This window comes from Rhopilema esculentum, chromosome 12 (assembly GCF_057945365.1).
Source record: "Rhopilema esculentum isolate cy_ngs chromosome 12, ASM5794536v1, whole genome shotgun sequence".
Lineage (NCBI taxonomy): Eukaryota > Metazoa > Cnidaria > Scyphozoa > Rhizostomeae > Rhizostomatidae > Rhopilema > Rhopilema esculentum.
In genome coordinates this window covers 8,033,942-8,059,584 of record NC_142826.1, presented here as the reverse complement: position 1 = coordinate 8,059,584, position 25,643 = coordinate 8,033,942, and the positions used below count along the sequence as shown (strand labels likewise).

At 35.0% G+C, this 25,643-nt stretch overlaps 2 protein-coding genes across 4 annotated transcripts in view; both read left to right on the top strand.

The window, feature by feature from the left end:
- LOC135681481 (puromycin-sensitive aminopeptidase-like) overlaps positions 1–23,662 on the top strand; it is a 29,928-nt gene extending 6,266 nt beyond the window's left edge. The window contains 17 exon segments of the mRNA XM_065195983.2: positions 1,538–1,634; positions 2,234–2,267; positions 2,599–2,669; positions 3,712–3,755; positions 4,665–4,816; positions 5,317–5,329; positions 6,310–6,414; positions 6,851–6,911; positions 7,772–7,881; positions 9,472–9,538; positions 10,036–10,310; positions 10,593–10,812; positions 11,503–11,810; positions 12,116–12,168; positions 14,650–14,749; positions 21,968–22,015; positions 23,455–23,662. Of these exon segments, the coding sequence (XP_065052055.1) occupies positions 1,538–1,634; positions 2,234–2,267; positions 2,599–2,669; positions 3,712–3,755; positions 4,665–4,816; positions 5,317–5,329; positions 6,310–6,414; positions 6,851–6,911; positions 7,772–7,881; positions 9,472–9,538; positions 10,036–10,310; positions 10,593–10,812; positions 11,503–11,810; positions 12,116–12,168; positions 14,650–14,749; positions 21,968–22,015; positions 23,455–23,589 (1,893 nt within the window). The 3' untranslated portion in view covers positions 23,590–23,662.
- Positions 23,663–24,634: 972 nt separating this feature from the next.
- The window catches only part of LOC135681465 (transient receptor potential cation channel subfamily M member 7), a 68,897-nt gene continuing 67,888 nt past the window's right edge, over positions 24,635–25,643 (top strand). For all 3 annotated transcript variants that reach the window (XM_065195960.2, XM_065195959.2, XM_089111912.1), the window contains exon 1: positions 24,635–24,767. The gene's annotated coding sequence lies outside the window, so the exon portion shown is untranslated. The remainder of the gene's footprint in view (positions 24,768–25,643) is intronic.

The following is a 25,643-nucleotide window of genomic DNA, read 5'->3' as shown; positions in this document are numbered from 1 at the left end:
GTAACAGGCAAAAATGTTGGGTGAAGATTCAGTATTACTGATGAGCCAACTTTAGGGTGACTAAGTGGTAACCAAATTCCATTCTTAAATCAAAACACATAGAGTATTCAAGCAGTTACGTGATATTGCTCTACAATTCTGAAAGCTTTATCGAATCTAAAATAATTATCAAGTAAAGATCAATGGAAATAAAGCCCTTTAAAGTTGATCTAGCTTCCTGCCTACAACCGAAAATATGTTTATGCAGAAACTGTACGTTGATAAAGGTTGATAGTGCTTTGCAGAAACTGTACGTTAACAGAGCCAATGTGATCTACATAGATATGTCCAGCCAAACATAATCGGATGGATTTTGTTAACACTGGACAGAAGAGACGAAGAAAGTTTGGGAAAGCTTTCTTAGCTCTGTCATTGATACTCTTTGTAGAAGAAGAGATCCTGTTTAAAAGCAAACATTTGAGTTAACTAAAGCTTTTCGTCTGATGCTCTTCAGAGTATAAAATGTCAGAGCCTAGATCGAAAGCTCTACGTTAGGAAATATAGACACCCAGTTGTGGATCGAAATAGGCCAGTCAGAAACGCGAGCACATGACTGTTAAGGTTGCCCAATCTGAAGAGTGTCAGACAAAAACTTTTGATCCTGTTTGCCCTGCAGCTTCTTAGACTAATAGAAGAGGTCCAAGACAAGAAGGAAATCCTATAAAGAAAAGTTCTATGTTGGGCATTCCTTCATATGAATATATCAGGAAGACACAACAACCTATCTAAATTACAAAAGCTAAACGCGGATGTATACGGATAATATTTTACTGTTTTGGAAAGCAAAAATGAAAATTTTGACCTATTCTAATACAGTATATATTTCAAATCAAGTTGCCATTGGCAAAAATTGGGAACCTCTCCAAAGTGTCCCCACCTGAAGTCGAGTTTACTGTTTAAATATGACATGTTGTATATGACACAAGGGCAAAACGAGAAATGGGTCTCTAAGGCTGGCTCCAGCGAATCTGCCCATATATTAGTCATTTAAGATTGTGAGGAAAAAGAAGATAAAAAAAGTAATAGAAGATAATACTAAAGTAAACCATGGACATCTGCAGTCGCAACTTCAGTATTTTTCAACCTGGAGTAACGCCATTTAAAGAGGAGGGATTGGATTTATCGGCAAAAAGTCAATAACGAAGGTTTTAACATAGATACAACGAGATTCCACCACTAACATTTCACCCTTCTTACTAAACTGCTAAAATGTTTAATTTAAAGCTGGCCAATACCGCACACTGGGCATTGAATTCACTAAAAACCGTTTACCGCCGATTTTTCAATTACCGAAATACGGCCCAATTTGAGGAAGATTACCGAATTACCGACAGAAGAAAAGGGAAATACCGCAATACCGTCAACCGCAAAGACCTCCTCTTTAAGATATAATAAAATCAAAATTGTTTTCAAATCCTGCACTATTTCCCATTATCCAATTTTATTCGTCTCTGAGAACCGAAATCATTTTAATTGTAATACATCGATTTTCTGTTAGGTTGCAATAAAGACTCTCCCATTTTACAAAGATTATTTTGGAATTGGTTATCCTTTGCCCAAAATGGATCTTATTGCTATTCCAGACTTTGCGGCAGGTTAGAATGACATCTTATGTTTCGTATTAGGTATCTTTTAATCCGTTTTATTACATAACAAAGTATAATTATTTACAAAATCAAGTGTACTCATATACAGACGAATTGTTATTGTTAAACGTTTTAAGAGGCGTTCGAATGAAAATTGGATTTATTCCTCCTTTTTTTATGCCAGCACTCATTTTGTTGCCTGTGTGGTTTTTGCTTATTGCTGTTGATGAGATAGAGGAGGTTTTCATTTCTTGGAAGGACCGATTTTATATTAATTGTGTAAATTTCAATGAGAAAATATTGCTGGGGGGTAATTTTGTGGCAATGTATTCTTTATGATGTGATTCTAAGATTTTGATAACCAAATGCTAATGTTGGCAAAAGGCATTTCCTGACAGTAAAAATGGGTAAAATTTTTGTCTAGCGCCCCCACAGCCCAGTAACTGGCGCCCCCCACTTTCTCTAAAGTTGTGTGAACTGGATGACCGTTGTGGGAAACGACAGATTCATTAATATGTTTTAATAGTTGTTTTTGTTCCTGTGTGCAGTAATGTGGTTAAGGAGTGTTTACCATGTAAATCTGAAGAGATCAATCTTTTTTTCAATAGGTGCAATGGAAAACTGGGGATTGATCACATACAGGTAACAATGCTGATTTCGCAGAGAAGCAGCATTTTAAATTCTAATTTATGCATTTTCCAATAAAAAACCTTCAGGAGTACGAAGAAATGCAAAAAGCCTAACTAGAAACCTCGACAATGTACAAGTACCTACTCTTTTGGTTCCGTTTTTGTGTGTGCTGATTTGAAATTTGATTTGTTTTGTCGATGCTGATAGTTGAGCCATTACCGTGCAAAATCATTGCAAGTTTTGTCCTTTGAGACTGCTCAGAATATCAATATTATTTTCTTCTTTCAGTTGAAGTAATTCTGTATTTTTCACACAGTAAAGCGGATAATTGATTTTTTCTTAGAGAAACTGCATTGCTTGTTGATCCGGAACAATCGTCAGCTGCCATGAAGCAATGGGTGGCTCTTGTTGTAGGTATGTCTTTATTAATTACAATACGTGTCAAATGAGTTTAGAGCTATTTTTCATTCCTACTGCTAACAAAGGCTATTAGTCAAAATTTTACTTTTAATGTCATGGAGTTACTGGGACCTCTAAAGATTAATAATGGTTAATCTGCCATAACCATAAGAATCGAGCACAGAGACGTAGGAACAGGGGGTGCACTAGGGGCACGTGTCTCCAAACATTGGGAAAAAATTATCTTTTCTATAAATTAACCTCTTTAAAATAATGTCCCCTTTTGTTATATGGTACCCCTTCGACCCTGTACCCGTTTAATTTAGAAAAGGGATTCTTTCAGTGTGCCAGCCGAAAATTCGTTATCTTTTGATTTCCGTAGCTAAAATCCGAGATAAAAATCGCCATAATCCAAAACTGTCAGACATTTCATGTCACAAGCCAATATCTTTATGACAGAAAGCTTAAAACCCAATAAGCAAAATTCATAATATCCATGCCTCTAACAATTCCAAAGCCCTCTTCCATAAACGAAAGGGCTGCATTATGTATTTGTTCAGGTGCATCTAGCAAAATTCGATATTCGGCGGACTTTAGATGGGAGTATTAGTTTCATCGCATCATATATATATCAAACGCAATCTCATTTAGTTCTTCTATAATGAATATACTTTAGACTATGCAGATCTGATTATTTGAATTTTTTAGAAACGAATTTTTCATCAAAATTTGTATGTGTGAAACGGCATTTAAGTTCATTTACCCAGAAGTCTTGCCGTAGCAGTGAATTTACACTAACCCTAACTTTGACCCAAATCCCAAACCCTACCCTATCTTGCACTCTAACCGGGATTCTAATCCTAGCATTCTATCTGTAGTATGTGATGACTTTTCTACCTTGGACAGTCAAGGCTACACACAAAGCGGATATTTTACCATCACAAAAATTTGACATCATTGTGTCATCAAGTTTGAGGTTAAAATTTTTCTTTAGTGTCATCACATAATATTCAATTTTTTATTCTCGCCTTGTCAATTTTCTCATTTTATCGTTTAGGACACGAGACGGCTCATCAGTGGTTCGGAAATCTTGTATGTTAAGTTTATTTTCTATCATATATTTTGCAACATATATTCATTGCAAAAATCAATAGGAATGATAAGTTCAAGCCCCCTTCCATTTATTTTCGAAACACATAGAAAAGTTAGCTTCAAGACAGCAATGTTGTATACTGTTACAATTATGGTACAAATGCGTATATAGTTTTTTTATTTTTAATGACAGATTACAGATTATAGTCTGTCTGATGATTGCTCAAGCACGAAACTCGGAGTAACAGAGAACATGTCTCATTTCTAGCTTATCTTCTATTATATCTATTGCTTTATGCTTTTGCACATCGAGCACTGTTAAGTCAGAATAGACAACGCAATCTGGAATAGATTTTAATTTGAATTCTCATTGCCCCAACTTTTCAATCAAATTGAAATGGTGTTTGAAGTGCATTCATTTATTTTAGATTTAAAGCTGTTCATATTATTTTTTCTCTTACGTTCTTTATTTTCATTGTTTTCTTTTAGGTTACCATGGTAAGATGGAATTTTTGTTACAGATAAGTATTTTGAATATTTCAAGTCAGGAAATTAGTTGTCATTGGCATGGTTTTAAAGAATGGTGAACCTATCCAAATTTTCGTTTATTGCAGCTTCTTTTTAGTGAAGTGTTTGAATTTGCCAATATCAAATTTTTGTTCATGATTTTTTATAGAATGATATTTGTCATGAACTTACTGTCTCTGTTGGAAAAAGATGCGAAATTGAGATTTGCATATTGCTTTTTTGCTTGCCTTGGGCTGATATATGTATTTCTGGCTAATTTTTGTATTCAGTTTAGTGTACCCTGTGAAGTTTTTAGATTGAAAGATAGTCGCACTGACAAATATAGGCCTCGCTAATTCCATAGTCTTTCTGCGGGACTGTTACGTTCAAGTTGCTATCAAACATATCTAGGAATGGTGGACACATTTATGGCTGAATGAAGGCTTCGCATCTTGGATAGAGTACCTCTGCGTTGACCATTGCTTCCCAGACTACGATATTTGGACTCAGTTTGTCACAAATGATTTTGTTCGGGCGCTGTCACTTGATGCCCTAAAGAACAGGTATCCTATATACCGTTATTCTGTCTAGCTATCTACCAATATGCCAACCTTCTATTCGTTTTGAACCATCAGATTGGCGGATTTCTGTTTTTGAATGTGGTTAAAGTAATGCCAACAGAAGTGAGTCGAAAGTATGGATAGCAATGAAGAGGGTGGGGGGGGGGGGGGATTGAGACTTGCTATAACATGGCACCGAAAGGAAGTCGGGATGGGCTAATCACGGCGACCCTAACGTAGAAAGCTAGCTGGTTGAAAAAATGATAAATAGAGCCGGTTATGAGGTAGCCTAGGAGCATTATTCTACTTAAAAGAAATCTAATTTTGCGGGCAAAGCTTTATTCCATAAATTTATAGTGTTTTAGATACATGTGATGTGCTAAATCTTTTGAAATTTGAAATTTTCTTAGTACACATTCCTTTGTAATCTGCAATGGTCATGCTTCTCTACTGTGTTTTCATTTAATACCATACTATTTGATTTTATTGTTTTGTCTTTTCAGTCATCCGATCGAGGTAACTATCTTACTTCCTTTTTTTCCTTTTTTGTTCCTTATGGTAGCAAAGTTTAATTGAAAATGAAAGCAAATCATCAAAAGGGTCATTCACTGGAGATGTCTTGTGAAAATGTGCGTTTCGCAGGCTCATTCTCTCCGTCTTTTTCCCCCTTTCCGAAATAAATACCACGCACATCCCCCCTCTTGATGCCCGGTAATCCCTAAGTAATCTGGCTTGAGACGATGAAAATACTTTGTGCATTGCGACCCTACTCTACTTACCAATTCAACGTTATCGATTCCCTATCACAGAAAGGATCAGACAACTAGAAAATGGCACCAACAAGAACATTTTATCGCTGAACGTCTTCTCTATCTCCAAACAACGATAGACTACAAATTCTCATGATATCACAGAGATCATATTGTTTTCTTTGACGAGATTTCTAACAGCGAATCTTCACGTTTTTACAACCCCCAGTGTCTTGCTTTTTCTCCTTTTTACCATTTCCTTTCGTTTGGCTGGTCATTAATAGATGGGTTTTACGTTTTTACATTTCATTTAACTTATAAATAACAAATAGATATTTCAATAAATCAATGTCACTACAAGTTTTTATTATAATTTTAAGGCGGTGCTGCATACTTTTACTTAATCGTTTTCTGTGACTTTGCCGACGGAAATTTAACTTAGCAGCTATACTTTCACTGGCAACAAAATTCTCAGTAACTTAATGGCAAAATAAAGCTGAATACCCATCCATGCTACTTTATAATCGTGTACTCCCAGTCTACACATATGTATGCTAATTTTTTTGCAAGGTCGTTGAAATTTTTTGCTGTCTCTGCTCTCAGGTGGTCCATTCAGAAACTATGTGGGTTTAAACCAGCTGTTAGAGGGGGTTAAATAGAAAGCTCTTTGAAAAACTGCTGCACATGGTCTTCAGATTTTACAGTCAACTTTTTGGGCATTCATTAGATCTTTGTATTTGCATTTAGGTAGAAGTTGGCCATCCTTCTGAAGTAGACGAAATATTCGATGCCATATCATACAGCAAAGGAGCTTCTGTAATTCGTATGTTGCACGAGTATATTGGAGATGAGGTTAGAGCATTTAATAAGAGTAAATACCCCCCTTTCTATGGGCCATTCAAATCATTATCCTCTCTCAAATCTTTGTTTAAGGAGATGGGTGCTCAGTATCGTTAAAATCAATTTGAAATGTTTTGCCTTGGTAAAAATGAAAGTTTTCCAACTAAGCTTTTTAGATGACGTGAAAGTACAATGTTATTGTACCAAATATCAAGTAAATCTTTGTAATTTAATCGACGCTATTCGCCTAGAAATGCATTTACTGTTTTGCGAATTATAGGAAGGAGGGTGTGCAGTCAACTCGTGATAAGATCTTACTGTATGGCGTGGAACACTCTGAAATAGAGAGTTGTTATCCTCATTATTCTTTCAAATTGTGCAAATTCGTCTTAAATTGCTACCAGCACTTTTCTTAAACTGACTGCATATCACCAATTTTTAACCTTAGGATTTCAAGACTGGTCTTCATAACTATCTCACAAAATACCAAAACAAGAATGCCCTTACTGGTAGGTCTCTTTTCTCAATTTAACTCTTATAGGATTTTGTTATTGTTAATTCATCCATATGTATATTGTTTCTTTAATTGATCTATAGTTTTTATCAAGAGAAGGCTTTAACTTTTTAACGAAAATTAAAAAAATCCTTTTTTGCTTATGGCTTGCAGCTTGTATGCTCAGTTACATATGTATCGTAAAAGAAATTTCATCTTAGAATGATATTAGCCCAGTTTTGTTAGAAGTGAAATGTGATAGTGGCCTATGGAAATGATAGCTATGACTAGCAAACAATCAAGATAAAAAGATGGATCACTTTTTTGTCTTGTTGTTTTGGTGTCTCTTAATTGGTTCTTTTATATTGTTTCTTTTACCTAGTAACTTCCTATAATCATTTTCTCTCCGTCTCATCCCAATCTTGTATTGCATAATACTGCTTTGATCTAGAGTATGAGAAGCAAAGTAAATTCTCAAATAACTCAATCAATAATTGAGATTCATTAGTGAAACCCCAAATGTCAGTTCAAGGTGGTCCACAAGAGGAAGTGACATGTCTACCGAGAAAAGTTGGTGGCTCTGAAGAAATAAAAAACATGCTGGCCCTAATTTGACTAATTTATAGCTTTAATGCAGCACAGAGCCTCTTTAGGCCCTGCAAAACATAATATTTTGACTTCAGCAGAGAAGCTTTGTGCCGAGGCAAGAGTCATACCACCCTTCAGTATGTAAGAGGATTGTAATAAACCTGAATTATGCAAATTTTTTATTACCTCACTTGTATCTGTAATTATGATATGAAATTTCAGCTAATTCCCCGATATGAATCTGGGTTGTTTGAAAATCGCTTCCATAACTTTGAAATTCTCATGCAGACGACTTATGGGAAAGTCTTGCTCATGCTAGTAAGAAACCTGTTGGTGATGTCATGAATACATGGACGAAACAAATGGGATTCCCCGTCCTAACAGTTTCGATGCAAAAGGTAAGTAATCTTCACTTCGACCCTAATTATGATGTTTTTCTAATCAGGTACCACGAGCCTTCAGGGAGTATAGCGATTGTACGTGTAGTCTGTGTTTCAAGTGTGAAACACGGGCTATGTTTTAGTAGATGTGTCAGTATACGAAAGGTAGCAATTATCAGTGCAGTAATTTTCACGAAAGTTGAGTTGGTCAGCACCAGCAATGCATCATTGGATTAGGTGATATTCGACTTAATTATAAGTGCAACTAGCTTAAGGAACCTACATTTCCTTTAGACAAACATTTTGTTTGCTTATGTAGCTTCGACTCAAATGTTCTTTTTGCTTTATGTATATTATCTACTGTTAAATACAATTTTTGATAGGTTATCAAATTGTTAATTTTCTGCGCTTAAAGGTATTTCCGTGTAAAATTATTGATTGAAAACAATGAAATACAAGGAGTACCAAGTTTGTAATGCTTACAGGGTTATTATGACAAAATGCTGGTAGACAAGCGAATTTGTCATTAAGCTAAGTTGCTAGTTTGTTCAGCTAGCTACAAAGGTCCAATATGTTAAACGTTATTAATGTATGTACTTAATTGTATTTCAGTACCAACTCTATGTGATGAACCATAGTCATTGTCGCTCTAGGTACCGTCCTTGTACTGTAGAAGAGTAGTTTATATGAAGTGTTTCAGTTATTTCGTCAGTGTTGGTTTTTTAATTTAGTATATATAAAAAGATTAGATAGTTACATCAGAAAAGGACTTTGTCAAAATTATAATTGAAGAGCCAATTTTTAAATGAGCGTTTTATGTGTGTTGAAACTTTCTATTATAACTTTCTTTTGAAATTTTGACTTGTCTTAGATGAATTAATTCACCAATTCGACTTACGACCTCGTTTTGAAAATTTATCCAAACTTAATTATACTACCTTTTTAAGCTCAGATCTGGCTTTATCGCCATGATTTTAGGGCGGATACAATTTTTCATATTGTTTGAGCTTGTATTTTAGATTTTACGGAGAAACGACCGCAAAAATCGTTTCGGGGGGAAACTTTGCCCCCCTAGTCGCCAATCACGGTCAAATTTCTTATAAAATTTTTCTCTTTATGTCGTCATAAAATCAATATCGTGAGCAATACCATAATGAAATCTTCCAAGTAGATTAAAATCATTGTTTTCAATTCGAATCTGAGGTCAAAAATTTTATACAAAAGAATTTGAAGAATTTTTCAAAATGAGGCCGTAAGTCGAATTGGTTTATTGTAACCCTTCGATTAACTGAATTGGTATCAGCTTCTCTCCCGCAACAGAAGTCAGAGATCATATCATGAATAGGATTTACATTCAAATTATGTATCTGTCAAGGTTCCCATTATCTTTGGTTTCCAATAACAGTTACAAATTTTGAAAAGTCCCCAAAAAGTAAACCTGCTATTTTTTCATTGTTTTAAATGTTTCTAAATATGCACAGTTTTTTTATTAACTTTTGTTGTTACCTTTTGTTAGCAGTTTTTGACGAGCACAATTCAAGTCTACTTGTCTTTGGCTAATTTTTTATCAAGAGCTTTCCAATCAATAAGAATGCTCTTTTTCTCCAGAATGAAAATCTATGTATTTTACAAGTTAGCCAAAAGAAGTTCACAGCAGATGGCTCAGTTTCAGAAGGTACGTCCAGAGCCTATGTAACGTCAATTCATCGTACCTGGGACACGTGAAAGGCTATGTTTAATGTAGATTGGTACTGAAAATGTAATTATTGCTTTCGTAATTGTTGATAGTTGTTAATCGTCGTTTTGTTCAGTAATCGTTATGTTTGCTAAGTCTAATAGATGTCGTTGTGTTTATTTGAGGGAATAGAGTAATGTAGCTTGATGAGAAAAGTGTCCTCACCTATCTATTGACTTTTTCAGTAACAGACAAGTACATTTTTATTAGTAGTACTAGTTCCATCTGATGCATCCTTACAAGACGATACGTCATATATAGACGATATATTTTTTGCTAGACGATGCGTTACTATTTGCCTCCAGGGGTCTAGTATGCCGTTAACATGTCCGTCTAATTAATGGAATGAGATATAGATAGCCAAATAAACAGCTATAGATAGCCAAATATGACTTTTGTAGCTACCAAACCCCTGAAACGGCGTGTGTTTTTACTAGATGACGAAAAGTACAAATGGCTGGTGCCTATCACAGTTTGCACCAGTGACAACCCAGCAAAAGCGGCGGTTAAGACATTGCTTACTGACAAAGAGATGGTCATCTTTGTCAATAACGTACCAGAAGATTCTTGGGTGAAACTCAATCCTGGCCAAGTTTGTTTTTACAGGGTGAATTATGCAACTGAAATGCTGGATGCCCTCATACCTGCCATCAAAGACCAGTCATTGCGGCCTATTGATCGACTTGGAATTCAAAATGACTTGTTTGCATTGGTGAGTTATTTTGTTTTTATTTCTAATTTTTTGTAAGGTTTCAACCGTATTTCTAAAAGTTCTGTTTGTTTTTTTTTAATTGAAGCTGAAAGAGCTCACGATACGGTGGCTATAAATAACATGCTGCACGTACATCTGTCAATTTGAAATGAAATATAATTCGAAACTTGAAAGAACGTTCTTGTTATCTTACTCCATGACCCTACCGCACCATTTTCCTTAGTGTATGCTCTGGATCTATTTTCCAGTCATTTACTTTAACTTCTTTACTTGTATTTCAAGACACAAGCTGGATTGAAGAGCACGGTCGATTACCTTCACGTGGTTTCAGGATTCGCCTCTGAGACGAACTATACCGTCTGGAATGACGTCATTTCAAACTTGGGCAAACTGAGAATTCTATTTCAGTACACTCCTGCTATCAAAAACTTCCAGAATTTCTGCCTCAAGCTACTCACTCCTATTAATGGAACTGTTGGTTGGGAAAAGCAGCCTGGGGAAGGTAGTCATTTGTTTAATGTACCGTGTCTGTTTCCTTGCTAAATTTTTTTAAAGAAACTTACGTTAATGGGACTCATAATGGCCAGATTTTACAAGAGGGTCATACATTTATTTCCAAACGTCTTTTTGAAAAAATTTCAAAGACATCGATCATTTTACTTGATTTCCAGTTTCTACATTTAATATTTTGACGATCAATGTGACGCTATTGTTCGATAAGCTGAATTTTGTGATTCCACAGCTGTCTCTAACTGGCATTGCATCATAGGTACTCTTTTTGATATATTGTCGTTATTTTGATGCTTTATAGAATCGCTTACATGCTCAAAACTTCTCACCTAGTGAATTTGATATCTTCCGTGTCATTTAGGTTTGTGAAGTGCGTAGTGCGAAAACATGCCTTACGGAAAACATTTTTAACGAAATCTTAAACAATATTAAATATTTTGCATGCACCGTGGAGCAGGGGGGCTGGGGAACTTTTTGAAAAATGCCAAATATTATGTAATGCCTTTTTTACCAGTAAAGCCTTTTTTAACTCAGTTTTAACCCCCCCCCCCCACCTTTTTTAGACCCCCACTCATCTGAACGCTCCGCGGGGCCAGTCTTGTATTCTTTCTGGAGATTGATAACTCTTGCCTCTCATTTAAACCTTGAAGCTCTTTTTATATATACCTGGTAATTGTTTCAGGTCATCTCACTGCATTGCTGCGTAGCATGGTAATTGGAATGCTTGGACGCAATGGGCATGAGCCAACCGTGAACGAATGCAGAAAGAGATTCGAAGAACACTGCGCAGGAACAAATGAAATACCGGCTGACCTTAGAGGAGCTGTTTATGGGACTGTCATTGCCAACGGAAATGTCGGAGATCTGGTTGCGATGATTGAACTGTACAGAAAAACGGATCACCAGGAGGAAAAAGTCCGTTTGATGAGGTGTATGGGAGGATCTGAGGATAAAATTATGATTGAGCGGGCATTGTCTTTTGCTATGTCGGTAAGAATATTTCCATTTGTTTTTAACACACTGCAGATATATTTGGCAAATTTTTTAAATGTCATCACCATCAATTATTAGCATCACCTTATTTTATCATAATCATCATGTTTCATGTAAGGTAAGTGAGATCTTAACTTGCTTGAGACATGAAATCAAAGTTGTTCAAGTAACAGTACTACTTCAATTCATTATTGCAATTACAAGGGAAACACAGCACACTGCAAGGCAAGGGAAACTCCAGATTGAGTTACAATCAAATATGTCTGGCGTTAAATAAAACTCTGCGAACCAATTTTTCCTAGGATGATGTAAGGTCGCAGGACACAGTATTTGCAATCGCCGGCTGCACTGACAGGTAAAAAGTCTTGCCACAGCAATATAAAGTTTGTCTTTCTTTTCGATATTTTGCATCATTATGTACGAAGAATGAGTACATGAAGGGGGGATTTTGCTCAGCTCGATGGGCATCCATATATATAGATATATATATATATATATATATATATATATATATGTAGAATTGTTGCCAATTGTGTAACAATGGATCGGCATTTTGATGAGTTCAACAATGGAAACATAGAAGCCGAATTCAAAGGCGGGAGACAATCGAAACAATGCAGGCATAGAATGCCAAAATCAAAGGATTTTCCCAATTTTCTCAAACGAACAATCGAGAATCGTGAGTTTCCCGATTAAGTGGGCAATTGAGGTTCGCTAATCGACACTTAGGTCTATAATCGTGCTATTAAATTGGGTTCGGCTGCTAGCCTGAGATCCCCTTTGTGGTCATCCTCCTAGATTCGACCAATCACCTTTAGTTTTGCTCATGACGTTGTGCAGTTAAAATTGGTTCTGCACGTGCATGTTGAACGGTAGCCAGAATAGATCAGAAACTTCTCGTAATCGAGAATGGTGCTTTCATCCTGTCAAGCGTCAACGTAATTAGACGTATAATTTGCAATTTGCTATGTAGGATACAAAAGAAAGTGCGGGAATATGCGATTTCACGAGTTTCTGCAAGAATTAACTTTCATGCATGAGTCGTGGAAAATATATTGTAAGTGTTTGAAAAGTTTTGCAAAGTCGGTGAAAGTTATTCGAAGATTTCCAGGCTTTGCGAAATTGTCGCAAAATGCTTGCAGGGACTTTTCAATTTTCTCTGGGGTTGATCCAAAATTCATTCGAAATTTTTCAGACCCTATATTTTTATATAAAGAATAAGTCAATATGTTGGATAAGATAGTTTGGTGCAGGAACAACGTAAAAGAATAGGAATTTGGAACGTGTGAGGTCAGACCAACAGTTACGAGAATAATCAATTAATAATCTTGGGGTCTATGATTACATTTCTTCATCAAATAGTTGAATTGCCGAGTTGAAGAAATCTTTGCACTCGCAACTAGGAAGTTAACGAAATTAAAAGTTTGGCTGCTCACAATTAAGTACGAAAGATTCCCCTTCGTAATCAAGTAATTGCACTGCCGCGAGATCATTATGCTGGAACCGTTTTGTCAGCGCGGGTCGTTAGGGATCGTTAGGCACGCATCGATTTCTCCTTCTTGCAAAGGTTGATAGTGGAATTCAAAGATCAGAGTTTGGTGAACTTACTGCGTCATAGTAGCATTCCCCGCTGTTTATCAAGAAAGTGTAAATCTGCGAAACGCATTTTGATAAAGCAACCGAAAAGGAATAATTATTCGTGTTATGTTATCAAGCGAAAAATGTCCTTCGTCAAATAAAAAAACAGATTCCCAGTTAGGTTCCACTCACAGAGCCCCAATAAATGAGTTCTGTAATCTTGGCGAGTCATAGCTCGTGCCACCGTTTTTTAGGTATTTTAAGTCTGTGAATCGCAATGTCATAGAGAATAAAGGTTCTTAGTTGACTGGCAAACAGACTGGAAGCGCATCTAGAAAAGTTCAGACTTTTAATACATTTGGAATCTTCGTTGTCGTCATCATTGTCATCGTCGTCATCATAATCATCATCATCAATCATCATCATAATCATCAATCATCATCATAATCATCAATCATCATCAATCATCATCAATCATCATCATCATCATCATCATCATCATCATCATCAGTTTTGTCCACATCGCCAATTCATAATATCGAAGTACCATTCCTCCACATTCTTCGTACATTGCAAAAGCCGTGCTATTTTTTTTCTTATGTGAACATATATTGTGGCGAATGCCTTGACAAGCTCGTTCATCATAATCGATTGGTTATCTGGTGCCAAAAATCACTGAATTTTTTTATCTTTTTGAAAAGGGATTTGTTCCCAAATAATTTGTGGCGTCAATATCGTTATATTGAAATACTATCATATCATTCGCTATATGTAAATGATTGCTATTTTATTTTAATAAATGCCATTATCATACTAGTAATATAATTATGTATAGCTGCCGGATGGTCGTATTACGTGCGAATCGCGGGGGTGAAACGAACGACCTTTATATGGCATTGTTTTTATGGCATTAAGCACTGGATCGTGCGAATGAGCCTTGTTTGTATGGCATTAAGCACTGGATCATAAATACCATCATCGATTATGCAAATGATATTTTCCGCTTCAACATGTTAAACACATAACCATATGTTCCTTTCTTAAGATGACTGTCAATAATTTGTAAGCATACATTGTAGACATTTCTCTCAGTGCATCCCTCCAATCACCTGACCATTTAGTTGTGTTCAACATGGCAAAACACAAATGATGTCTCACTGCATATAAGTAGTAAAAAAGAGCCCTCCCTTTCTGATTTCCCAATTAATATTCAGATGTTATCGTCTTAAGAAACCTATTGCTTTGATTTCACTCTTAGTGTCCAAGGGCGTTGGCAGACGTGGCAGTTCGTTAAGGACAATTGGGAGGAGCTTCACAAGAGATATCAAGGAGGATTTCTGCTTGGCCGTCTCATCAAGGTACCATGCCCACCTAGACTTCTTGGAAAATCCAATAGCTCCAGTCCGTCTTGTTATAGTTTCATTTCTTTTCTCGAATACTGTGACTTCCGCTTCTTTTTCCCAGAAAAATGTTTATAGTTACAGGTAAACTTTATACAAGTTCCATTAAAACCCATCCTTTTTAACGTCCTTTTGGTGGTTAATCGACATTGTTCCAATTGGGGATAGAAATGTTGAATTCGAACTTGAAAATTGAAAAAATTGTTCAAAGGCTTAAGCGGTAATTGAAAATTGGATATCTTTTTACTGAATGGCAGTTTAAGAGGGTTTTGTAGCATTGTTGCTGAATCAAAATGATTGCTTGGAGAGAATAGGGAACAAACATTCAGAAGTTAGAGACAGTCCTTCAACTGGATTTGGAATTTTTGTAATTTGCAGGCGCTCCTTCTTCATCTTCTTCTTCTTCTTCTTCTTCTTCTTCTTTCTTTTTTTCTTAACCTCATCTTGTCTTCATCTTCATCCTCTTACTCATCCTTTTTTCTGTCTTTATTTTTCCCATTGTTCTTCTCTTCATCTTTGTCTTCTTCTTCATCTTCGTACTTGTCCTTATTTTCGTCTTTGTTTTTCTCATCTTTTCCTTATTTGATCTTCTTCATCTTTCTTTTTTCTCATCTTCATCTTTGTCTTCATATTCCTCTTCTTTCTTATCCTTATTTTTGTTTTCATTTTTCTCTTCTTTTCATTTTTCTCTTCTTCATCTTTGTTTTCATATTCGGCTTCTTCTTTGTCCTTATTTTCGCCTTTATTTTCTCTTCTTTTCCTTTTTTCTCTTCTTTATCTTTGTCTTCATATTCGTCTTCTTACTCGTCCTCATCTCTGTCTTCATTTTTCTCTTCTTTTCCTTTCTTTCCCTTCTTTATCTCTGTCTTCATTTTACTCTTCTTTTCATTTTTTCTCTTCTTTATCTTTGTCTTCATATTCGTCTTCTTACTCGTCCTTATTTCTGTCTTCATTTTTCTCTTCTTTTCCTTTTTTCTATTCTTTATCTTTGTCTTCATATTCGTCTTCTTACTCGTCCTTATCTCTGTTTTCATTTTCTCTTCTTTTCCTTTCTTTCTCTTCTTCATCTTTGTTTTCATATTCGGCTTCTTCTTTGTCCTTATTTTCGCCTTTATTTTCTCTTCTTTTCCTTTTTTCTCCTCTTTATCTTTGTCTTCATATTCGTCTTCTTACTCGTCCTCATCTCTGTCTTCATTTTTCTCTTCTTTTCCTTTCTTTCTCTTCTTTATCTCTGTCTTCATTTTTCTCTTCTTTTCATTTTTTCTCTTCTTTATCTTTGTCTTCATATTCGTCTTCTTACTCGTCCTCATCTCTGTCTTCATTTTTCTCTTCTTTTCCTTTCTTTCCCTTCTTTATCTCTGTCTTCATTTTACTCTTCTTTTCATTTTTTCTCTTCTTTATCTTTGTCTTCATATTCGTCTTCTTACTCGTCCTTATTTCTGTCTTCATTTTTCTCTTCTTTTCATTTTTTCTCTTCTTCATCTTTGTTTTCATATTCGGCTTCTTCTTTGTCCTTATTTTCGCCTTTATTTTCTCTTCTTTTCATTTTTTCTCTTCTTTATCTTTGTCTTCATATTCGTCTTCTTACTCGTCCTTATTTCTGTCTTCATTTTTCTCTTCTTTTGCCTTTCTTTCTCTTCTTCATCTTTGTTTTCATATTCGGCTTCTACTTTGTCCTTATTTTCGCCTTTATTTTCTCTTCTTTTCCTTTCTTTCTCTTCTTTATCTTTGTCTTCATATTCGTCTTCTTACTCGTCCTTATCTCTGTCTTCATTTTTCTCTTCTTTTCCTTTCTTTTTCTTCTTCATCTTTGTTTTCATATTCGGCTTCTTCTTTGTCCTCATCTCTGTCTTCATTTTTCTCTTCTTTTCCTTTCTTTCCCTTCTTTATCTCTGTCTTCATTTTACTCTTCTTTTCATTTTTTCTCTTCTTTATCTTTGTCTTCATATTCGTCTTCTTACTCGTCCTTATTTCTGTCTTCATTTTTCTCTTCTTTTGCCTTTCTTTCTCTTCTTCATCTTTGTTTTCATATTCGGCTTCTTCTTTGTCCTTATTTTCGCCTTTATTTTCTCTTCTTTTCCTTTTTTCTCTTCTTTATCTTTGTCTTCATATTCGTCTTCTTACTCGTCCTCATCTCTGTCTTCATTTTTCTCTTCTTTTCCTTTCTTTCTCTTCTTTATCTCTGTCTTCATTTTTCTCTTCTTTTCATTTTTTCTCTTCTTTATCTTTGTCTTCATATTCGTCTTCTTACTCGTCCTCATCTCTGTCTTCATTTTTCTCTTCTTTTCCTTTCTTTCCCTTCTTTATCTCTGTCTTCATTTTACTCTTCTTTTCATTTTTTCTCTTCTTTATCTTTGTCTTCATATTCGTCTTCTTACTCGTCCTTATTTCTGTCTTCATTTTTCTCTTCTTTTCCTTTTTTCTCTTCTTTATCTTTGTCTTCATATTCGTCTTCTTACTCGTCCTTATCTCTGTTTTCATTTTCTCTTCTTTTCCTTACTTTCTCTTCTTCATCTTTGTTTTCATATTTGGCTTCTTCTTTGTCCTTATTTTCGCCTTTATTTTCTCTTCTTTTCCTTTTTTCTCCTCTTTATCTTTGTCTTCATATTCGTCTTCTTACTGGTCCTCATCTCTGTCTTCATTTTTCTCTTCTTTTCCTTTCTTTCTCTTCTTTATCTCTGTCTTCATTTTTCTCTTCTTTTCATTTTTTCTCTTCTTTATCTTTGTCTTCATATTCGTCTTCTTACTCGTCCTCATCTCTGTCTTCATTTTTCTCTTCTTTTCCTTTCTTTCCCTTCTTTATCTCTGTCTTCATTTTACTCTTCTTTTCATTTTTTCTCTTCTTTATCTTTGTCTTCATATTCGTCTTCTTACTCGTCCTTATTTCTGTCTTCATTTTTCTCTTCTTTTCATTTTTTCTCTTCTTCATCTTTGTTTTCATATTCGGCTTCTTCTTTGTCCTTATTTTCGCCTTTATTTTCTCTTCTTTTCATTTTTTCTCTTCTTTATCTTTGTCTTCATATTCGTCTTCTTACTCGTCCTCATCTCTGTCTTCATTTTTCTCTTCTTTTCCTTTCTTTCCCTTCTTTATCTCTGTCTTCATTTTACTCTTCTTTTCATTTTTTCTCTTCTTTATCTTTGTCTTCATATTCGTCTTCTTACTCGTCCTTATTTCTGTCTTCATTTTTCTCTTCTTTTCATTTTTTCTCTTCTTCATCTTTGTTTTCATATTCGGCTTCTTCTTTGTCCTTATTTTCGCCTTTATTTTCTCTTCTTTTCATTTTTTCTCTTCTTTATCTTTGTCTTCATATTCGTCTTCTTACTCGTCCTTATTTCTGTCTTCATTTTTCTCTTCTTTTGCCTTTCTTTCTCTTCCTCATCTTTGTTTTCATATTCGGCTTCTACTTTGTCCTTATTTTCGCCTTTATTTTCTCTTCTTTTCATTTTTTCTCTTCTTTATCTTTGTCTTCATATTCGTCTTCTTACTCGTCCTTATCTCTGTTTTCATTTTTCTCTTCTTTTCCTTTCTTTCTCTTCTTTATCTCTGTCTTCATTTTTCTCTTCTTTTCATTTTTTCTCTTCTTTATCTTTGTCTTCATATTCGTCTTCTTACTCGTCCTCATCTCTGTCTTCATTTTTCTCTTCTTTTCCTTTCTTTCTCTTCTTTATCTCTGTCTTCATTTTTCTCTTCGTTTCATTTTTTCTCTTCTTTATCTTTGTCTTCATATTCGTCTTCTTACTCGTCCTTATCTCTGTCTTCATTTTTCTCTTCTTTTCCTTTCTTTCTCTTCTTTATCTTTGTCTTCATATTCGTCTTCTTACTCGTCCTTATTTCTGTCTTCATTTTTCTCTTCTTTTCCTTTTCATTTTCTTCTTCATCTTTGTTTTCATATTCGGCTTCTTCTTTGTCCTCATCTCTGTCTTCATTTTTCTCTTCTTTTCCTTTTTTTCCCTTCTTTATCTCTGTCTTCATTTTACTCTTCTTTTCATTTTTTCTCTTCTTTATCTTTGTCTTCATATTCGTCTTCTTACTCGTCCTTATTTCTGTCTTCATTTTCTCTTCTTTTCATTTTTTCTCTTCTTTATCTTTGTCTTCATATTCGTCTTCTTACTCGTCCTTATCTCTGTTTTCATTTTCTCTTCTTTTCCTTTCTTTCTCTTCTTCATCTTTGTTTTCATATTCGGCTTCTTCTTTGTCCTTATTTTCGCCTTTATTTTCTCTTCTTTTCATTTTTTCTCTTCTTTATCTTTGTCTTCATATTCGTCTTCTTACTCGTCCTCATCTCTGTCTTCATTTTTCTCTTCTTTTCCTTTCTTTCCCTTCTTTATCTCTGTCTTCATTTTACTCTTCTTTTCATTTTTTCTCTTCTTTATCTTTGTCTTCATATTTGTCTTCTTACTCGTCCTTATTTCTGTCTTCATTTTTCTCTTCTTTTCCTTTTTTCTCTTCTTTATCTTTGTCTTCATATTCGTCTTCTTACTCGTCCTTATCTCTGTTTTCATTTTCTCTTCTTTTCCTTTCTTTCTCTTCTTCATCTTTGTTTTCATATTCGGCTTCTTCTTTGTCCTTATTTTCGCCTTTATTTTCTCTTCTTTTCCTTTTTTCTCCTCTTTATCTTTGTCTTCATATTCGTCTTCTTACTCGTCCTCATCTCTGTCTTCATTTTTCTCTTCTTTTCCTTTCTTTCTCTTCTTTATCTCTGTCTTCATTTTTCTCTTCTTTTCATTTTTTCTCTTCTTTATCTTTGTCTTCATATTCGTCTTCTTACTCGTCCTCATCTCTGTCTTCATTTTTCTCTTCTTTTCCTTTCTTTCCCTTCTTTATCTCTGTCTTCATTTTACTCTTCTTTTCATTTTTTCTCTTCTTTATCTTTGTCTTCATATTCGTCTTCTTACTCGTCCTTATTTCTGTCTTCATTTTTCTCTTCTTTTCATTTTTTCTCTTCTTCATCTTTGTTTTCATATTCGGCTTCTTCTTTGTCCTTATTTTCGCCTTTATTTTCTCTTCTTTTCATTTTTTCTCTTCTTTATCTTTGTCTTCATATTCGTCTTCTTACTCGTCCTTATCTCTGTTTTCATTTTTCTCTTCTTTTCCTTTCTTTCTCTTCTTTATCTCTGTCTTCATTTTTCTCTTCTTTTCATTTTTTCTCTTCTTTATCTTTGTCTTCATATTCGTCTTCTTACTCGTCCTCATCTCTGTCTTCATTTTTCTCTTCTTTTCCTTTCTTTCTCTTCCTTATCTCTGTCTTCATTTTTCTCTTCGTTTCATTTTTTCTCTTCTTTATCTTTGTCTTCATATTCGTCTTCTTACTCGTCCTTATCTCTGTCTTCATTTTTCTCTTCTTTTCCTTTCTTTCTCTTCTTTATCTTTGTCTTCATATTCGTCTTCTTACTCGTCCTTATTTCTGTCTTCATTTTTCTCTTCTTTTCCTTTTCATTTTCTTCTTCATCTTTGTTTTCATATTCGGCTTCTTCTTTGTCCTCATCTCTGTCTTCATTTTTCTCTTCTATTCCTTTTTTTCCCTTCTTTATCTCTGTCTTCATTTTACTCTTCTTTTCATTTTTTCTCTTCTTTATCTTTGTCTTCATATTCGTCTTCTTACTCGTCCTTATTTCTGTCTTCATTTTCTCTTCTTTTCATTTTTTCTCTTCTTTATCTTTGTCTTCATATTCGTCTTCTTACTCGTCCTTATCTCTGTTTTCATTTTCTCTTCTTTTCCTTTCTTTCTCTTCTTCATCTTTGTTTTCATATTCGGCTTCTTCTTTGTCCTTATTTTCGCCTTTATTTTCTCTTCTTTTCATTTTTTCTCTTCTTTATCTTTGTCTTCATATTCGTCTTCTTACTCGTCCTCATCTCTGTCTTCATTTTTCTCTTCTTTTCCTTTCTTTCCCTTCTTTATCTCTGTCTTCATTTTACTCTTCTTTTCATTTTTTCTCTTCTTTATCTTTGTCTTCATATTCGTCTTCTTACTTGTCCTTATTTCTGTCTTCATTTTTCTCTTCTTTTCCTTTTTTCTCTTCTTTATCTTTGTCTTCATATTCGTCTTCTTACTCGTCCTTATCTCTGTTTTCATTTTCTCTTCTTTTCCTTTCTTTCTCTTCTTCATCTTTGTTTTCATATTCGGCTTCTTCTTTGTCCTTATTTTCGCCTTTATTTTCTCTTCTTTTCCTTTTTTCTCCTCTTTATCTTTGTCTTCATATTCGTCTTCTTACTCGTCCTCATCTCTGTCTTCATTTTTCTCTTCTTTTCCTTTCTTTCTCTTCTTTATCTCTGTCTTCATTTTTCTCTTCTTTTCATTTTTTCTCTTCTTTATCTTTGTCTTCATATTCGTCTTCTTACTCGTCCTCATCTCTGTCTTCATTTTTCTCTTCTTTTCCTTTCTTTCCCTTCTTTATCTCTGTCTTCATTTTACTCTTCTTTTCATTTTTTCTCTTCTTTATCTTTGTCTTCATATTCGTCTTCTTACTCGTCCTTATTTCTGTCTTCATTTTTCTCTTCTTTTCATTTTTTCTCTTCTTCATCTTTGTTTTCATATTCGGCTTCTTCTTTGTCCTTATTTTCGCCCTTATTTTCTCTTCTTTTCATTTTTTCTCTTCTTTATCTTTGTCTTCATATTCGTCTTCTTACTCGTCCTTATTTCTGTCTTCATTTTTCTCTTCTTTTCCTTTCTTTTTCTTCTTCATCTTTGTTTTCATATTCGGCTTCTTCTTTGTCCTTATTTTCGTTTTTATTGTTCTCTTCTTTATCTTTGTCTTCATATTCGTCTTCTTACTCGTCTTTTTTTCTGTCTTCATTTTTCTTGAAGAAGTCGTGGAAAAAAAGCGTTCTTCCTCATCCCCTACGTCGTTTTTTAGTAAACAAACATATTGTTCAAAGGGGGGAAGGGGAATGGCTTAATATGTCCTTGGAAACTGACGTTAGGGTACCAAGACTTTTGGCAAGGATTGTACCTTATATAGTGAAAATGGTCAAGGCACGTTGCATGGGTAAGTTATGAACGAATCAGGCAGGAATTTATCTAATATTTAACTCGTTGGTTTAGGTTAACCATTCAATAATTTTTTCTTTTATAGAGTCTTACTGTTCTCCATTAATTAATTCTCTTCTAAGACATATCAAGTTTTCTATATAAACAAACAATGTTATTTATATTATGATCCAATTTATCATTTTAGTCAACGACAGAAAATTTTGCATCAGAAGACATGGCAAAGGATGTCGAGGTATCTTTGTTAATTATTATAAACTAATTATAATATAACTTTATTATAAACTAATCAAGTTAACGTTAAAGAAGCATGTTAATGTTTTTAGATCATTGGCTTGCAATGGGGGGCAGGAGAGAGGAGCTTTGGATGTTTTTTCAGGATTTGAAAAAAGATTTGTTGAGAAATATTGTTAGTTCGTGATCGTTTAGGGAAGGAACTGATTTATTCATTATTCGACTCTTTAATCGTCAATTTCGTTACATGCTTTTTTCAAATCGCTTATCTGAATGTGAAGAAAGTCAATTAATTGCCGCGGGAAAATTTTGCAAGATGGATGTTGTTTGATAATCTGTCTTGTACGATATTGCTCTATTTTTATTAATGAACCTGCACGTACTTTTAAATATTATCAATATAAAATGAAATATGAAGTATTGATGTTAAAAAAACATTTTTTCAATATAGTGGCACTCTTTGTTGACTCTCAAGCTGAGTGTGCTAACTCTAAATTTATATGTAGAATTGTTTGTAGGTGTATAAAAAGGGCCGTTTTGTCTTTAGCCATCTGCCTTCATGTAACGATGTCTGCTTTTGAAATTGTTAGTTCTATCTTTTACAGAACATGAGCAGTGTCGTACTAATAAATTTCGTTTTGATTGTGCAAGAGTCTCTGTTTTTGTTTTGACTATGCTTTTATCCAAATCAGGACTCCGTTAACCAGGCACCGCAAAGCCATTGGGCTAGCAGGGTCTATAGCCCCCCACCCCCCCCTCACTTTTTTGCAATAATAGGCTAGAAAATGTTTTGCAGATATACTCTAACGTAACTTTGGATAGCTTACTCCTATGCAGTTCTTCTTGACTGGAAACCTTTTATGTTCATTTTCTAGGTGTTTTATCTTGTTTAATGATATGATGTCTTTTCTAACTTTGTTAGCTTGGTGTTTTATTACCCTCCAGCTAATTTTATCTATTTTTATAGTTACTGGTATCTTCTTTGAACCACACTGTTTATAAAAATTCAGTAGAAATAAGCAAGTCTTTTCTAAAAGTGGCTTTTTTCGGCGTTCTAGAGGGCGTGGCCTCAAAAAATTTTCGGGCACACCCATTTCAGCCCCTTCATTTTTCGACTAGTGCGCGGTCCCTGCCGTTAACTGATAATTGTTGCTTGATTAGAGGCATCTTACTAAAGAGAAGGAAAGGAGAAAGAAAGGAGGGTCAAGGTCCAACCTCCTTGTTTATGTCTCACAGTAAAACTGTATAAATAGTTTTTTTAACCCTTTGATTAGCCCCTGGGCATGAAATTATTGAACATTCCTGCAAATTTTGAAAGAAACATTTCTCAATTAGAAGGCAGCACATTTTCACCAAGTAACCGATAACCCCCTGTCTTTTGATATTTTCTTTGTTCATTAGTGTCAATCGATTAAATAGTTTTGAATTATTTTTCATCAGGAATTTTTCAAGACTCACAGCGCGCCAGCGGCGGAAAGAACTATCCAGCAGAGCTTGGAAGCAATCCATCTCAACAAGAACTGGCTAACTCGTGACGAGGACTCTGTCAAAAAATGGTTAGATGAGAATATCTAATTAAAAGCCTAGATCAATAGTCGATGTTGTGATGTCTGTATTAGAAATGAAATGAAATACAAACAGCATTGCATCCAGTTGTCATTTCTCTTAAGTTCTTCTTTTGATGGATTCCCGGAGACATGTATTTGCATTCAGTTTGTTTAGGCAAGTCGAATGAGTCGAATAAAAGCTATTTCATGTTGTTGTTACTTAAATAGCCAGTCCTTGCTGTTCCAGGTGTCAGTCTCGCTAAAATACCACCATTATTAATATGCTTAAACTGAAAGTATTGTTTCACTTTTAAGGCTTAGATGTACATATAAGATTTAAAATGGCAGTTATTTACGAAGGTTGCTTACAATGTCCCAAAAATACGTTTATTCATCTTCCAATGTTTCAACGAAAGCCATCGATGATGTCCAGATGTCACGTGGTATCGATTAAACGTTTTCGGGAAATTCTAGCACATTGGTACCAAACTCAATCACAGACAAGACCAAACTTAAACAAGAACGGCGATGCAAAATAAACATTTTGAAATAACACGGAAAAAGGTGCGCTACACTCTCCCTCGAATGTTACCTTCGACCCGCATTTTTATGTAAATTTCCGCTTATACCCGACGTTTTTACTATGTGAAAAAAAATGGTAAGGGACTCTAGTTGAAGTGCTAAATTCTTTACTATTCACTAAATTTTGTAGATGCAAAGGCTCGAAACATGGGCAAGAGTACAACATGCGCGCTTTAAAACAAGCCATATTCCTTGTGAATTTAATCTTGATTTCCTTAAAATTGCATGCATCTAAATTCCCAAGTGCCAACGACTTCTTTTGTTTAATAAAACCAAACGCATTTGTACAAAAGTTACTTTCCTCTTCGCAATTGCCTTGAGACACTACCTGTTATGCGCGCATCGAAGCTTGACTTCCTTACATTTGGTTGTACATTTTGAATCTACTACAGATCTCACATGCAGACTTGTAGGAAGTTGAAGCGAAATCAAGTGTTGATATTGCCCTGACTTGATATCGTCCTGGTTGTGGAAAAGTGAAAAGGTCCTGTGGCAATATTTCCAATTAAAGAAGAAACAAACGAAATAAGCACGAAGACTCTAAATATTATCAAATGTCAGAATGGAGCGTCAATATCAGGAAAGCATCCGAAGAAGACCATGGCCTAGGCACTTTTCAACAAGGTACACGTTTCGTCGCCTTTCAGCAATCAAACTGATTTGCCGTTTAACTTAATTGATACGAATTTATATTTTGCGAGGCCTAAAAATTTAGAAACGCAGGAAAGATATACGATTAAATCTTGTAAAGTCCTACTCCGGATAACTCTGTCTTTCGCTAAGTTGCACTGGTTTTCAACTCTCGTTGGATTTTCCTACCTCATTGAAGTCAACAGACGTAATCCAGGTAACTCCGATATCCGTTAACTCAGACAATTTCCTTCCTCCTTTTATGGTCTGACTTAATTGAATTCAATTGCATTCGCATTGATCTATTACTTTGTACACAACTTTCTTTTTTCAAAAATCTTATTAACTACCCAGGGGCGTACCTTGACGATTTGGGGGGGGGGTGTAAACGGGTGAATTTACCGACCAACTCTCGCTAGTCGATGTATAACTTATTCTACAGTTATATATTGTGAATTTTAACTGTTTTATTAATATGATCTTGTCACTTACGAGCAAATGAGATCCTTCCACGTGCTATCAAGATACGCATCTACCGACAATCCATAATATTTACCGACCATCCGTAAAATTTACCGACCAACTTTCCAAAAGTAGGGGGTGTAACACCTCTACCCCCAACACCCCTTGGTAGGTACGCCCCTGTAACTACCTGCTGACCGCTGGTGCTTCGAAGATTTTATTCTCGGTTGACTGAGTACAGAAATTCAAGGACTGCGGAGTATATTGCAGATTGAGGGGGCTAAAACGTTTTCAGTGTGCTAAACATGCCAATACCAAGAGAAAGGCGACTTTTTGTGTGGTTTTAAGTACATTTTGGAAATAATTGTGGGGGTGAAAGCCCCACTCAGAACTGCCCCCCAGCTTCCG